Source organism: Pinus tabuliformis, chromosome 7 (genome assembly GCF_031772625.1).
Source record: "Pinus tabuliformis cultivar Carrire ecotype Pingquan chromosome 7, CPIR1, whole genome shotgun sequence".
Taxonomy (NCBI): domain Eukaryota; kingdom Viridiplantae; phylum Streptophyta; class Pinopsida; order Pinales; family Pinaceae; genus Pinus; species Pinus tabuliformis.
Window position 1 is genome coordinate 825,860,311 of NC_142293.1, and position 14,078 is coordinate 825,874,388.

The following is a 14,078-nucleotide window of genomic DNA, read 5'->3' on the forward strand; positions in this document are numbered from 1 at the left end:
ATCATCATTAAAGTGCTAGATCTCCCTAAAATTGTGCAAATTGGAACAAGTATAGCAAGTCCAACACCATGATGCTAAGATAAATCATATGAGGAGGCAAGCATCTCATCAAATATATACCAAGAGGGTGATCCATCAAGCAAAGACATGCAAAATGAAGAAAGCACCATTAAAAGAGTCATTAAACATGACAATCCCAAGAGGGAAGTGAGTCTCCTCCCACCAAAACACCAACTGAATCAAATGATAGTACCATCTCTAAGCATATGGGTGTAAGCAAAGAAAGAAACTCCATGAAGGTGTATACCCCTGTTACACCTCATATTGTATGAGGTTCCACATTGTGATTTATCACATTGATGGAGATATTTGTGGTTATCTTAATCTTTGGGATTGACTTGGGGGGATTCATCTTCATGGGACTTCTTCTCTTCATGGAATCAAATCATTTAATGGAGGTCTTTGATTGGGGGAGTCTCACTTCTTGGTTGGATGATTGTGTTTGTTGGTTTGGTGGTCTTCTCACATGTGTTTACCTTGTAGATCACGCATTGGTACATATTTGTTGATATCTTGGAGCATTCTATCTCATATTGGTGTGGTTTTTGGTATACTCACTTATTTTGGATGTATTGCACCTTGCTTATGGACGATGGTTCTAGCCTCCAACAGGTTCATTGATGGTGTTAGGACCTAGATGTTTGATGATGTTGTTGATGTTTCCTAACAACTTGGTATGTTGATGTCACTAGGAGTGGATGTTCTACATGGTCCTCATGTTTTGGATGTGTGATGAGGGTCACACTTAATGATTTGATGGGATAGCCCTTTATTATGTCCCCTTCTCTTATGATGTTGTTATGGTGGGGTGATGCATGTGGCGTTTATTACATTTTTGTAGGTGATATAACTTAATGTTGTAACATTTGGTAGACATCAGCTAGGGAGATATGTGTTTGATGCTATTAGTAGTACTGCCCTCATTGATGTGTTATTTCTTAAGTTTGAGTTAGAGAAGGGGTTGCCCTTGGTGGTGGTGCACCTTAGTTTGGGCATTATGTTTTGTTGTTATGATGGTGTGGTTTTGCTAGGGAGAACATCTTTTGTTTACATGGTACAACACTTTATTAGAGTGCACCCTTCATTGGCACACATGTTCATGGTGATTTCATTTGGTGACTATTGGTGAGGGGCTATGGTTTTATTTCAGCACTAAACTTTGTGCACACATGTTGAGGTTGATGTAATTGTTCAATAGTTGCTTTAATCAATTTATTAGGATTAAAGTTAATAACTCAGATGTCCTACTTCATTGGTTTGCTTTTCACACTTGAAGGGGTAGTTGGAGTTGGCTGAGGCTTTCTTATGGAATGCCCCTCCTTCTTGGGTATGATTTTCAAGGCATACATTATTTTATTGTCTCTTGGAGGTATTGGCACACATCTCTAGGACACACTCTTGGATTGGTTGGATATCTTTATCATATGGCATATGGAGGAGTATTTTATTAGTTCATTCGCGAGGTCCAACCACCCTTGGCACATTCTCCTAGGGTGCTCATCTTTGGAGAGTATTTTATTATTTGTTGGGTGGTTGAGGTAATTACATGGCATTCTTTTCTAGGGCATACCTCTACTAGGTACTCTCTCATATTTATTGCATGGTTATTTTAGCTACATGTGTCATCTTTTGACCTTCATTGACAAACACCCTCACCTCTTTGACTTGGCACATATTATTTTATTGGAGGTGGTTATGGAGAGATTTTATCGGGAGGTGTGTGGCATACTTGGAGGGACACACATGTGGATTTTGCACACATTTACTTGGTTCTATTACTATTTTTAAGCATATGCTTGGAGGACATACTTGTGGAAACACTTCTTGCTATTCTTGGGATATATATTTTATTATTTTATGGCATGATCAAACCCTAATTCTCCCTTATTTCCTTGGACTTGTATTATTGGAGATGTTCCACTTGCTATTTTTGGGTTTTGACTACGTTTCTTGTGGAGCAATCCATATACTTAACATTTTGCACATTCATCCATGGAGTTGGTTGCCTTGGGATACACACAAGTGCATTAATTGCATGCATCTTATTGATCCAGGTTGGATCATCATTAATTTGTCATCTATCTTGGTACTTTATGGGTAGAAAAATTGGAGGAATTAGCTTGCAGGGCCCATTTGAGTAGCAAGTAATAGTTTGGAAATTGGGGTTTAAGACCTTTTGGAACCATTTTGAGGCATCAAATGGCATTTTTTAGGGTTGTAACAACCAAAGGTTGTGCCCACACCCTGGAAGTCAATCTACACATTGATACCTTTTCAATAGTGTGAAAATCACCTCAGTCAAGGCTTGTATGCAAAAATTATGCCTCCCACAAGTTGACCTACCTTGTTGACCACCATGGTATGAGTGAATGCCATGTCAACCCCCATTACTCACACATGTGGGGCTAGCCATGTGTGGAATTTCAAGAAGATTCTAGAATGTCCAAAACCTTATCACTCATTGAGGGTTGAGGAAATCAAAACCCTAACCCTAGATGGCTATCAGGTTATGTTAAATATTGAGCCACTAGGACGAGAAGGGGTTCCATTATTTAGCATTGTACTTGTTCCATAGCGAAGAAAAACATGTAGAAGTGGTATGTTGAGAGCATAATAGAAGAGGGGAGGATTCTATAACAACCATTTAAGTCATAGTGTCAAAAGGTAACTCCGTATTGAGTTCCCATTCCTTTGTATCTGCATTCTTATAGCTGAAGCAAAGAGAGAAGAGCATAGGCATCACTTTCTAGCTAGGTTTTCTCCTATATTAGGTTTCCCAAGATAAATATTGTGTTCATTTGTGTGGTTGGTGTGTACATGTGCCCATTCTTTCATTTTCACATTTCAGTTATTTCATAAGTTCAAGCAGAGCTAGTAATTAATTAATATGGGATCCAAGGAAAAAACTTTGTATTAAGATTTCAGAATATTATAAGGTCTCTTGTGACGAATTGTTCTAGTGGAATATCCATGACAATTTACATATCACTTGTAGACCTCTTGCTATTTTAGGAGGAGTTTGTTATGGAGCATTCTCCTAAGAGGATAGTAATATAATTATAGTTTTTTCTCTCATGCATCTTGAAGGGTGCACTTAGTGAGTTCTCCTAGGTGGACCTTGGAGCACATCCTCCAATGTGGAGATTTATTTTATTATATCTTGCATGCATGCATTCTTGGAGGGCACATTCCATGTGGACACTTGGCATTTGACTTAGTATGGTGCCTATTTTGGTGGTGCACCCTCTTCATGAGCACTATTTGGTGCATACCTCTCCCTATTTTTAGATGGGATGAGTTGACTTGGAGAGGCTTATGTCCATATGTGTTTGATTTGGTCAGCCATGGATTGAGGAGAGATCTAACTACTACATTATTATAATATTTGTTTGACTTGTCATGGGGTTATTTAGCAAACAATAATATTTTGTTGTATGAAGAAAGAGACTCACTCTATAAAGAGGATCTCTCTCTCCATTATAAAGGAGGTTGGGAATTTGGGGATTGAGGAGTCTCACCTTGGGCTTCATTGTACATCCTATAGGTAGCTTTACGGAAGATTGGAGCTATAATATCTATCTCTTGTGAGACCTTTTACATGTGCAATTTTTTTCCTATGTTGTTTATTGTAGAAGACCCTTGTACCATTTTTATGAAAGCCTTGTAATAAACCACATATCATATAGGAAATGTAAAGTGAGGACTTGATCCCTCATATATTTTTTGCTGTTATATTAAATTGCATCTAACAAACTAGGTTGTTCTTGGTATAATGTAACATCACCTTTATAACATTGTGTTAAACTAGCAACTTTAGCTCTCCAAGGTCAATTTTCTGCATAAATTTTGGTGAGTTAAGGCTGATTTGTGGCATGCATAGCAGCCCTTATTGAACCTTTTACATATTCACGCACTCGCCCTGTTGGCTTCATACCACTTTGACTCCATTTAGCCCATACATGGATTGAAATTTGGTCTTGGTGTTTCTACCTTCATACTCCTTTCTCACACCACTTATTTTCCATTATATTATTACCATACATTTTGCTTAGGCTTACTCTCCACTAAATCACCTCATGCCTCCGCTCCATAGGCTTAGCAAACCTACTTTCTATGGAAGCCCCCCTTGAGCTGGAGAAGATCCAACTAGAAGAAAGAGAAAGAGCTATTGTGGTTATAGTGGATAGGCTTCTTTAGTTGCACAATACTAGCTCCTTGATTCTTGGAATGTTACATCATAAAGGGGTGCTAGATTTTGTTATGACCCCCCCAATCCTTAAAAAGCTCCATAGGTACCATGCTGTAAAGCCCATCCACTGTAATAAAAATCACAAATGTAGCCCTCATACAATATGAGGGGTAACACTTCCATTGAATTCATTTGACATATCACTTATATAAGTTTGCCATTTTTATAGATCCATGTTAACAATTCATGGTGCATTGCACAATATTTTTCTTTGATTTTTTCCTAAATATGCCTTATGTTCTCACAGTTGGTGAAAATGTAACACTTGAAACTTGAAAACTTGCTTGCAGATTTAACAATCTGATTAGAAGCTATTGAGCACACCAACTGACAAAGAGGCTAAGAAACTGTACTTTGAATAAGCTTTTATAGAGGCATGCTCATCATATAATTTTTTACCATAGAAAGAAGTCTAAATCCCTTTGATCTACTAAGTCCATCACTGAATCTGCCATTCCACCAGCTTGCAACTGTTTTCAGTTTTTAATAAAATGTTTAGATGCTATTGAACCCACCTATTGACATAAGGCTTGACAAAATGTGCTCTGAGCAAGCTTGTTCATAAAGACTTTGTGCACATACATGGTATTTATTTTGCCACATTGGGTTTCTTCGAGTCAGCTTGAATATCTTTATATTGTGTTTCCTTTATATCATTTCAGCTATAATCAGGTTGTCGTTTGTCCAGAAGTGGTTATCTGCCTCTTTTTCTATAGTTCTTTTCTGATAAGCAAAGAAATTTTAGCTAAACAGAAACTGTAGTTTAATACTTTATATGATTGTTTTTATGTCTTATCGTGTTGATTGGATGGTTTAGAAGTCTAAGAAACCATTTTGTTGCTCGAGCCTTAACCAGTCGTGGAGAGGAAGTATACCTTGCATGTACCAACAGTTTGAAATGACACAATTTAAGGTTGATCACAATCTCTGCTGTATAAATGGCGTTGATGTCTTGATCAAATCAATGGATCTTAGATGAAACTCAAGCGTAAATTTTAGAATTAAGGATACCACGTGTTAAAATATCTTTCGCTTGTAATATTTAATCTTTTGAATAGAAACATATCGCTATTATAAAGATAAGGATTGCAAATTCTGATTACTTGTATTTCACCTGGTTTTCATTGACTCTTTTCTCCATAAGCTAGGAACACGTCCTTGGTGAAATATAAAGACATATTTCACTTGAAGATGCAAATCTATGTAGATATATACCATATGGAACGTATATATTAAAAAGGAACCAAGAATGCTGTGAATACTAATGTCATTTTATTAGACAAAGTAGAATTATATATGTGATGTTTTCATACCCAAGTAGATACTCTACATCTCTTGAAATAAACATTATTATATCCACAGATTGATAGTCACATTCAAGAAACTAAATTAACCTCAATAATCGAAGACAAAACTAGAGAGGATGCTGATTTGTTGACATAAATGTTGCCCATAATACAACCCAAATATCCAAGTGAGGATGTTAAAACTTAATATATCAACTGTATATATCATATGTTATGGCATGTTTTAACATTAAGACATTTGACTAATTTTAAAACCTAAGAAAGAGGATACTAATATGTCACCCTAATTGTAACCTTTGTTATGACTTGGAATTGAATATAGATAGGATGCTAATGCATCAGTGTAAATGCACCTTGTGTATAACCCAAAAAAACGAAAGGGAAGAAATTTTAGATCAAACAAAATGTGCTCTTCAGCCTATTCCAACACCAAGACAGTTTACTAAAGCCAATAGACAAATTGGCTTTTCCTATTTTAAATCTAGGTTAAAGAGAAGCAAATTGATATGAGATTGTTAACTTGGTAGGCCTTAGGTTACTCATTTGGACTTAGAGGCACTCATGTTAATGAAAAATTAGATCTAGGATGCTAATTTATTGAGAGCCCTTGATTATAACCCAGATCAACCAAGAGAGGGAGTCCTTGATTATAACCCAGATAAACCAAGAGAGATAGGATGTCAAATATGCAATTCAAAACCTTTCTCAATTATAACTCAACAACCCAAGAGCTAATACGACCATTCCTTGTATTAGATCCATGACAACTCTAAAAGAGGACGATGATAATGCACGATTTTGGCAGTTATTATGGGGCCTGAATTCAGGCTCTTTGGCAGTTTAAGAGTGATAGGGGATGAATCCACAGACAAACGTTGGTAAGAAATACTTTTGCTGGGGGAGCAATCCAGAGGATTAGAACGCAATAAATTAGATGAAGTAGGATTCTTCTTTTTCTGATACTTATTTTATCTCAAGAGAGAAAAGTTGTATGTAATATTTTACACTTATGACCAGCTTCCATATTAGAAACGTGTCTACTTGAACTCAATTATTTTGTGACTTCTTTTACTAACAGAGTATTTCTGTCAAAAGGCTACTTAGACGGTAGAGCCTAGACTCAATTCAACTATGCTATGGGATTGTACTTTTAGTGCTGTTGACCTTTCCTTGGTCATTTGTGGACATTAATAAAACTATCTCCAATTATCTTATCGTTGAAAAGTATTGGTGGTAAAATGGTTACCCTTATGGCACTGCAAATTGATTGCTAACTTATCTGTAATTTTTCTTGACTGGTTTGAATTAGGCTTATAAGGAAAAGATAAAAAAAGAAAGTGTTTTTAAAACTTTGGCTTGATTCTGTCCGAACAAAGTTGTTTGGCAGAGTGCAGAGCAAAGGTGATGAGATTTAAGGTGCTTACCACAACATAAATATTATTGAGAAATGGATATGTTTCTGTATTTAGATTTAACATACAGGCATATCATATCTACTGATCCTTACTAGGGTGGGAATGTAACCATAACTCAGACATTCATCTGATAGGATGTCAAAGCTTAAATTTTTATAAATGCTATGGTATAATGGCTTCAGTTGTTTTAGTTTCTGAATTCGTTGATTCACTCTGTTCCTCAGGTAAAAATTCGAAGGGTGATTGGACCTGGAAGGACTATCTTTAAGATAGGGTAGGCTCTTCTCTGATTCTCTTGTCTAATTTCCATCATGGGAAAATGAGGTCTCCTCCTACTGTGACTATGGAGCAAAAATGGTAGTTTTTAATGCCCTTGTGAATATAAACCTATTTTTACACCATTGATTTTCATTGCCTTCAGATATTCTCATCCATATTCATGTTTGATATGATATAGTGACTTCCAACAATGGCTTCACTATTACTAGTACACACTGTTTCTAGTTGTAGAGGAGCATTGCAGTTGCTCCACAAACAAACATGGGCAGAAGCTTCAAGGAATAGGTTGATGCCTCTTAAACATGTTGTGTGTGGTTTGAGGGATAATAATAGGCCAAGGAAGCCCTTGTGGAGAGGGAGGATAATGACCACTGAGGCAATCCAAGCTGTTCAGGCCTTAAAGAGGGCTAACAAATACAGTCAGGACAAAGTAGACCACGTTTGCATTACCAGAGTGTCTCGGTTGCTCAAGGATGATCTTCTAGCTGCACTTTCAGAGCTTCAGAGGCAGAATGAATATGAGCTAGCTATAAAGGTATTTATTGTTTGTTTCTGTTTTATATTTAGTATCGTCAGTGTCATCCCACATCTTTTCTTGCCATTATTGGTAGCATTATCACTTGTATTGGTATTGTTGATATTCTTCTATAAACCAATTTACTACAAATTGTTATGTGATGGGAAAAATTCAGTGGTCTTATTTATGTTGCAATTATCATCAAGTCCAATTTTGAGTCTTAACAAACAATTTTGTTAAGCTGAAACTCACCACAACAGTTTCAAATTAGACGAGGGCCTAGATTTAGTGGGAATTATGATTCGGTGCATTATATGATGTCACTAGTTCCATTTTGATGGAGTCATGGGTGTTTTGAGTGTTTATATAGGACCCAACACCTATAACGTGGGTGTGGCCATTTGCGTATCTCATCCTTATCATTGTCTAGAATATAGATTACAAAAGTTGCAATTTCCTTCTAGCATACACTATTGTAAGATATTGTTTATACTGATCCTTTTGTAGATATTTGATCTTGTGCGCAAGGAAGTGTGGTACAAGCCAGACATATATCTTTATGCTGATATGATAATGCTCATGGCAAGAAATAAGCTAATTGATAAGGCCGAGGAACTTTTTTCACTATTAAAAGAGGAGGGCTTGGATCCGGATACCAGGGTTTGCACCGAGTTATTAGGTGGTTACACACGTGCTGGCATGATTGAAAAGGCAATGGAAATTTATGAAATGATGAAGGTGCAATCAGGATGTAAACCAAATGAACTAACATTCACAATTTTGTTGAATAGTCTTGAAAGAGTGGAAGAGAGGGTTCTAGCTAATGTTGTTAGGAAGGATGCTTTTGAATATTTGGACGACCCTACCAAGGTTCTGAATAAAGTTGCAAACACAGTTGCTACCCATTGATTGTCTTCTCTCTATGTTAGGCTTTTTAATATGTATCACTGATTACTCTCAAATGGACTCTTAAATTTTCTTGAGATTTGGAGGGAAAAATGATTTTTCTATTGCACTATCTTTTGATAGTACCAAATGCCAAATGCTTTCAAAAAGGTCTAGCGACCATTCTGTTATCGCATTGGCTTTTGGCTATAATGCTAGTTCTGTTTTCACTTTCCTCTATAAAAAGAAATGAAATTGTGTGATTCACTGGAAGAAACATAATTAGCCATTTGTATATCTTTGACACCTTTGAGACAAGTTTACATTTCATGGTAGGAGGTGATTTTTTTGGTTGATAATCGGTTGTTGGAACTTTATTTGCAAGGTGGCAAGCAAGCGATAAAGCTTCCCAGTGGCAAACTTTTATTTTTTTGCTAAATGTTCACATTTACTTTCATTTGATCTTTTTCTTTGATGTTATGTTCATTGGTATATTTTAACATACATTCCATCTTGCAGCACTTATGCTCAACAAATACTGGAAGATTGAATTAAATTCTAGGATAGGTTCTAGTGTAACATTTCCACAATATAGGCAAATTGTAAGCATTCATATTACAATTACCTTAATAAACTTGGTAATTGAGATTTGGTTAATGTGCCAAACTAAGAATATGAATATAATACTAAAAATGGCCAAACATCACAAACACGGTGTCCTCATATATGTATTTGTGTTTGAAGGGAATGATTTCAGTTTTAATTCCATGCACAGACTTGTTACCATTCTTCATATTTTCATGTTAATTATTCCTATTTGCTATTAAATTTATAGTATTTATACAAATGTTTAATACATGTACATTGTCCATATATTTAAAAAAGAAAGTCGTCTTGCTTTGTGTTTCTTTATCAGTTTAAGTTGGTGATTCTTATGAGTGCTGGTTAGAATACAATAATTTTCAATATTGGGAGCTTTCAAGATTAACCAACATACGTTTCTTTGTCAGTTTTAAGTTGGTGTTTTTTATGAATGATTGTAAGAATACAACAATTTTCTTGAATTTTTAGCTTAAAGTTGCCTTGTTTTCTAGTTAATTTTAAAATGTAACACTTGGAGATTTCAAGCTTAATGGACATAGAAGCTATTAACTACACCTAATGAGATGACATCGGACCTGTTGCCATAAAATCTAGTATACCTTGGAGAGGGGCACCCTACAAGGTTAACACTAGACCAAGTAACAACAATGGGGTGATGGCTCACTGTCACCACAACCAAAACTCGCTGCTCTTTACGGATTTTCGCTAATGGGAGGAGTCCTGGTACATGAGAAGGTCACCAAATGGGTATTCTAAGGTTAGGGTGTTCATTATGGATTTTCGCTAATGGGAGGAGTTCTGGTACGTGAGAAGGTCACCTAATGGGTATTCTAAGGTTAGGGTACAAGATGACAAGATGAGGCCTTCTACAAGAAAGTCACAATTTAGGCTCAAGGCTCTAATAGGAGGCAATTCACTTTCTTGATATAGACCTATTTAATGAAGCACAATACCTAGGGTTTGTTTAGTATGTTGAGTGTTGGCTTCCAATAATGATTTTCAATAAGAACAAGGCACATAAAACCTTCTAAAAGCCCCCATGTTGAAGTTAAATTCAAACTAGGGTTAGCTTAGGGTTAGTAATTGTTGAATTTTCTACAAGATGAACGTTATAAACCAATTTTCTAATTTGATAATTATTACCTAATGTTCTTTAACAATTTATCTTTATGCCATTGATATCATTGAGCAATTACACACAAAAAATCTCAACAATAATGCAGTGAAAATAGTGATATCATAAAGAGACAACAATGCACAATAGAGACAACAAAATTTTTCTTGGGAAACCAAAACTTGGGAGAAAACCCATCAACTCTTCTTCTAGGAGAAATTTTCTTCAACAAGGTTTACAATTCTAAATTGTCTAGAAATTTGTGCCAAAATCTAAATCCAAACTTTAGTGAATTCGTCTTTTATCTGCTCCCACGTGTCGCTGCTTTAGAAGAGAGATGATGATAATGAACGAGTGATAAAATGAAGTGTCACATATATACACACACACAAATTGAATGGGTGAATTTGACCAAGGGACACACCTTTTCATTGTGGGGTCAGCTCGACTTCTTGAGCCTACATGATGCCCAAAATAAAATTTATTAAGTTACATAATTCTTCTAGACCAACTTAGGAGGCCTCTTGGCATGTGGGAATACCTCTCGATGCTACACAAAAATCAACACTCCTTAGCAAGGGAGGTATTCTCCTTGGCTACAACAAATTTTCCCTTAGTTGAAGTTTCTTCTCTATAAGAAAAGTTCATGAGCTTGCTATGTAGATGCATATTTATAGATAACTCCATTTTAGAGTGGACAATGTGAGTATCTAGGGCTTTTAACTTCTGGCCAAAATCCTTTATGGCTCCTTAGGCAAATGTATCAATCTCCTCTGGTCAAAGTCCTTTATGACCCTACCAAGTCCTTCTAGCAACCAAGTCCTTTTGTCTTCTTAGGAGAGTCTTCCCTTGGACTATTAACCCTCCTCCAAAATCCTTTATGGCTTCTCAGGTGACTTACATCTATATCCCTGGTCAAAGTCGTTTATGACTTAGCTAAGTGTAACACCCTCCTCCCACATCTACCTAAGTAACCGACCAACTGGGTAAACATGTGATGAAGAGTTACTATGATATGATTCAACTCCCCTTGTGTCAGTTAAGAAAGTGGAACCGACAGAACACACTACACAGGCATTTTAGACATACTGCAGAACCCCCAAGAGCCCTTGAAACAAAGTGATCTTTTATTGCATTAAACCCTTAGTCGCTCCCATAACGTGGTCATGAGTGCAATTGGAACCCTATAGTCGCTCCCATAACATGGGCATGCCTACGGCTAGGGACTTTCCCAGGTAGTTTTGTGCATGTGACTCCAAATTTTGTGCCACTTTTTGAGGGCTAGGGCTCAGGTCACTGCCTAGAACTCCATGAAACTTCCAAAAATGAAAGATAACATTGGAACAATGATACAAATGCAATTACTTGAACAAGGACTTGACTGGACCCCTACTAGCCATGATAAGCATTTCGTCAAACATGTCACAAATATGCATTCTACAAGTTTAAACAACAGATCTGAGCATAGGGGTCTCATACTTATCTGAGAATCACTAAGAAGCATTAATGCCTCATCACAATATCTGCATTACCATATATTAAGCTATATGTTCATTGTACATTCAGTGATTAAGCAAAACATGATGAGAGCCATACATTTTCACGTCATAAAACTCATTCATAACCAACATATAACCAACATAAATATTAAGGATATAACAACCATATAAGCCACATATAAACAAATATATTTTCCCATAAAATACCAAGTAGAAATAAAGCTCTTATTGATGATTTCATAAGCCGACCATGTATGGGACTTCCACGAACCACCCCACTGTAGACTAGGCTGAACCAAATCTTTCTTTCATTCAATCACCCCCGTGCCATATTCCAAGCATGAATGTGGGATCTCATAAAACAAATCAATCAAAACCATCCAGGGCTTCCAAAAGCCAAACTACCTCAACCCTCAACCAACGATTCCATCTCACGGTCAGATGCCACTAACCATCACTAGATTGGCCTCTAGCCAAGTTGTTTAGGGGTCCAGAGCGTTTGTTCCAACCAGGGCTTCGAGGACTAGTAACTCAACCCCATAGCTGTTGCTGAGCTTCAAGAGCGTTTGTCCAACCAGGGATTCTAGGGCTAGTAACTTAACTCACCAAGGGCTTCCAGAGCGTTTGTCCAACCAAGGATTCCAAGACTAGTAACTCAACACACGTTGTTATAGGGCTTCTAGAGTGTTTGTCCAACCAAGGCTTTCAAGAACTAGTAACTCAACCCATAGCCAAAGGAACATGAGAACCAACCAGAAAACAAAAGAAAGGAACTCACAACACCATTGCTATCTAGGAAATGACAAGGCTAGGCAAAGCCACTATCAATCCAGACAATTCTCCATGCCAATAATAGATCATAACCAAGAAACCACATGCATATGCCATGCATGCCAAAACTAGTGAGGAAAACACACATGCAACTTGATACTTGCAAGCAAAATTCACTGTAGCTATTGATCATGATGTCCTATTGCGTTTTCCTGCTCTTCTTTTGTCTCTTTGCTCCAAATCTTGAGTATGCCACACTCCTCCAAGAGTGATCCAAGAAAACTTTACATGTCTAAGAGTATGAGAGAGAGAGAGGAAAATGAGAGCTCCAAAATTGCACTGATCCTCAGAATCCTTTTTATTAATGAGGTCTCTATTTTCTTCATTTTCCATTATTTTCCTTCATTTTCCTCCTCACATGCAACTTGTGACCTTTCACCTTCCTTTTATCTTTATTTCCATTATTTTCATAAATAAAATGTCAATAAATGCCTCATGCCTTTCCAAAGCCTTTGCCATCGCCTTTACCAATTTCCTTAGCCATTAATTAATCATAAGTGATCCCCATCACTATGTGTTTGCCCAACATTAAGCTTGGAATATGTGTCCCATGGCCAAGGTCTTATTTTACCTTTATTAATTTTTACATGGATTTTTGACCAAGGTTGTTACAAAAGCCTCCCCTTTGGGGGAACACCGTCCTCGGTGTTCAATGACACCTACAACCACAAAACCGTTGTAAACAAAACATATTGCCCATGGAGCTTTATAACTTAGCTCGTTGCAGTATTTACAATGATCAACCTACTGAGAAGTAAACCAACATGACAACATAATAACATGACAACCATAATGACATGACACCCATTCCACTTATTGGAGCTTTATAACAACAACTTGTGGCAGCGTTTACATCCATATACCTATGCACATATACCAAAACATATACCCAAACATTTACCAAAGACATACCAAAACATTCGCTCAACCAGTGAATAGAGAATGATACATAGCCCGCATATGATCTGCCATCTCCCATGTAGCTTCATCGGGCCCAAAGTGTTTCCAATGCACTATAACCTGCTCGATTGCTCGGTTCTGGAGCATGAGCATCTTTCTCCACAAATTGCACTAAGGTTCTGCCTGAAATTTTTCTTCTGGCTCCCCCTGCAATACAGATCAGTCAATCACATGATCAACATCTTTAACATACTTCTTAAGCAATGACACATGGAAAACATCATGGACTTTCACTGTCGGAGGCAGTGCAAGTTGATAGGCTATTGGCCCAATCCTCTTCAGAATCCTGAAAGGTCCACAAAACCAGGGTGCCAACTTGGGACACAATCCAATCCGCATGGAGCTCTTCTTCGGCTTGA

The 14,078-nt window shown here is 37.0% G+C and overlaps 1 protein-coding gene across 4 annotated transcripts in view; it reads left to right on the forward strand.

Moving 5' to 3' along the window:
* LOC149250163 (protein THYLAKOID ASSEMBLY 8-like, chloroplastic) overlaps positions 1 to 8,845 on the forward strand; it is a 94,376-nt gene extending 85,531 nt beyond the window's left edge. The window contains exons 3-5 of one of the 4 annotated variants that reach the window (XM_089458926.1): positions 7,256 to 7,305; positions 7,489 to 7,845; positions 8,335 to 8,845. In XM_089458926.1, coding sequence (XP_089315052.1) covers positions 7,501 to 7,845; positions 8,335 to 8,736 — 747 coding nt within the window. In that variant the 5' untranslated portion in view covers positions 7,256 to 7,305; positions 7,489 to 7,500 and the 3' untranslated portion in view covers positions 8,737 to 8,845. Of the gene's footprint in view, positions 1 to 7,255; positions 7,846 to 8,334 lie in introns of all 4 variants that reach the window. The other 3 variants (XM_089458924.1, XM_089458925.1, XM_089458923.1) reach the window with 3 other exon arrangements.
* The last annotated feature ends 5,233 nt before the right edge of the window (positions 8,846 to 14,078 follow it).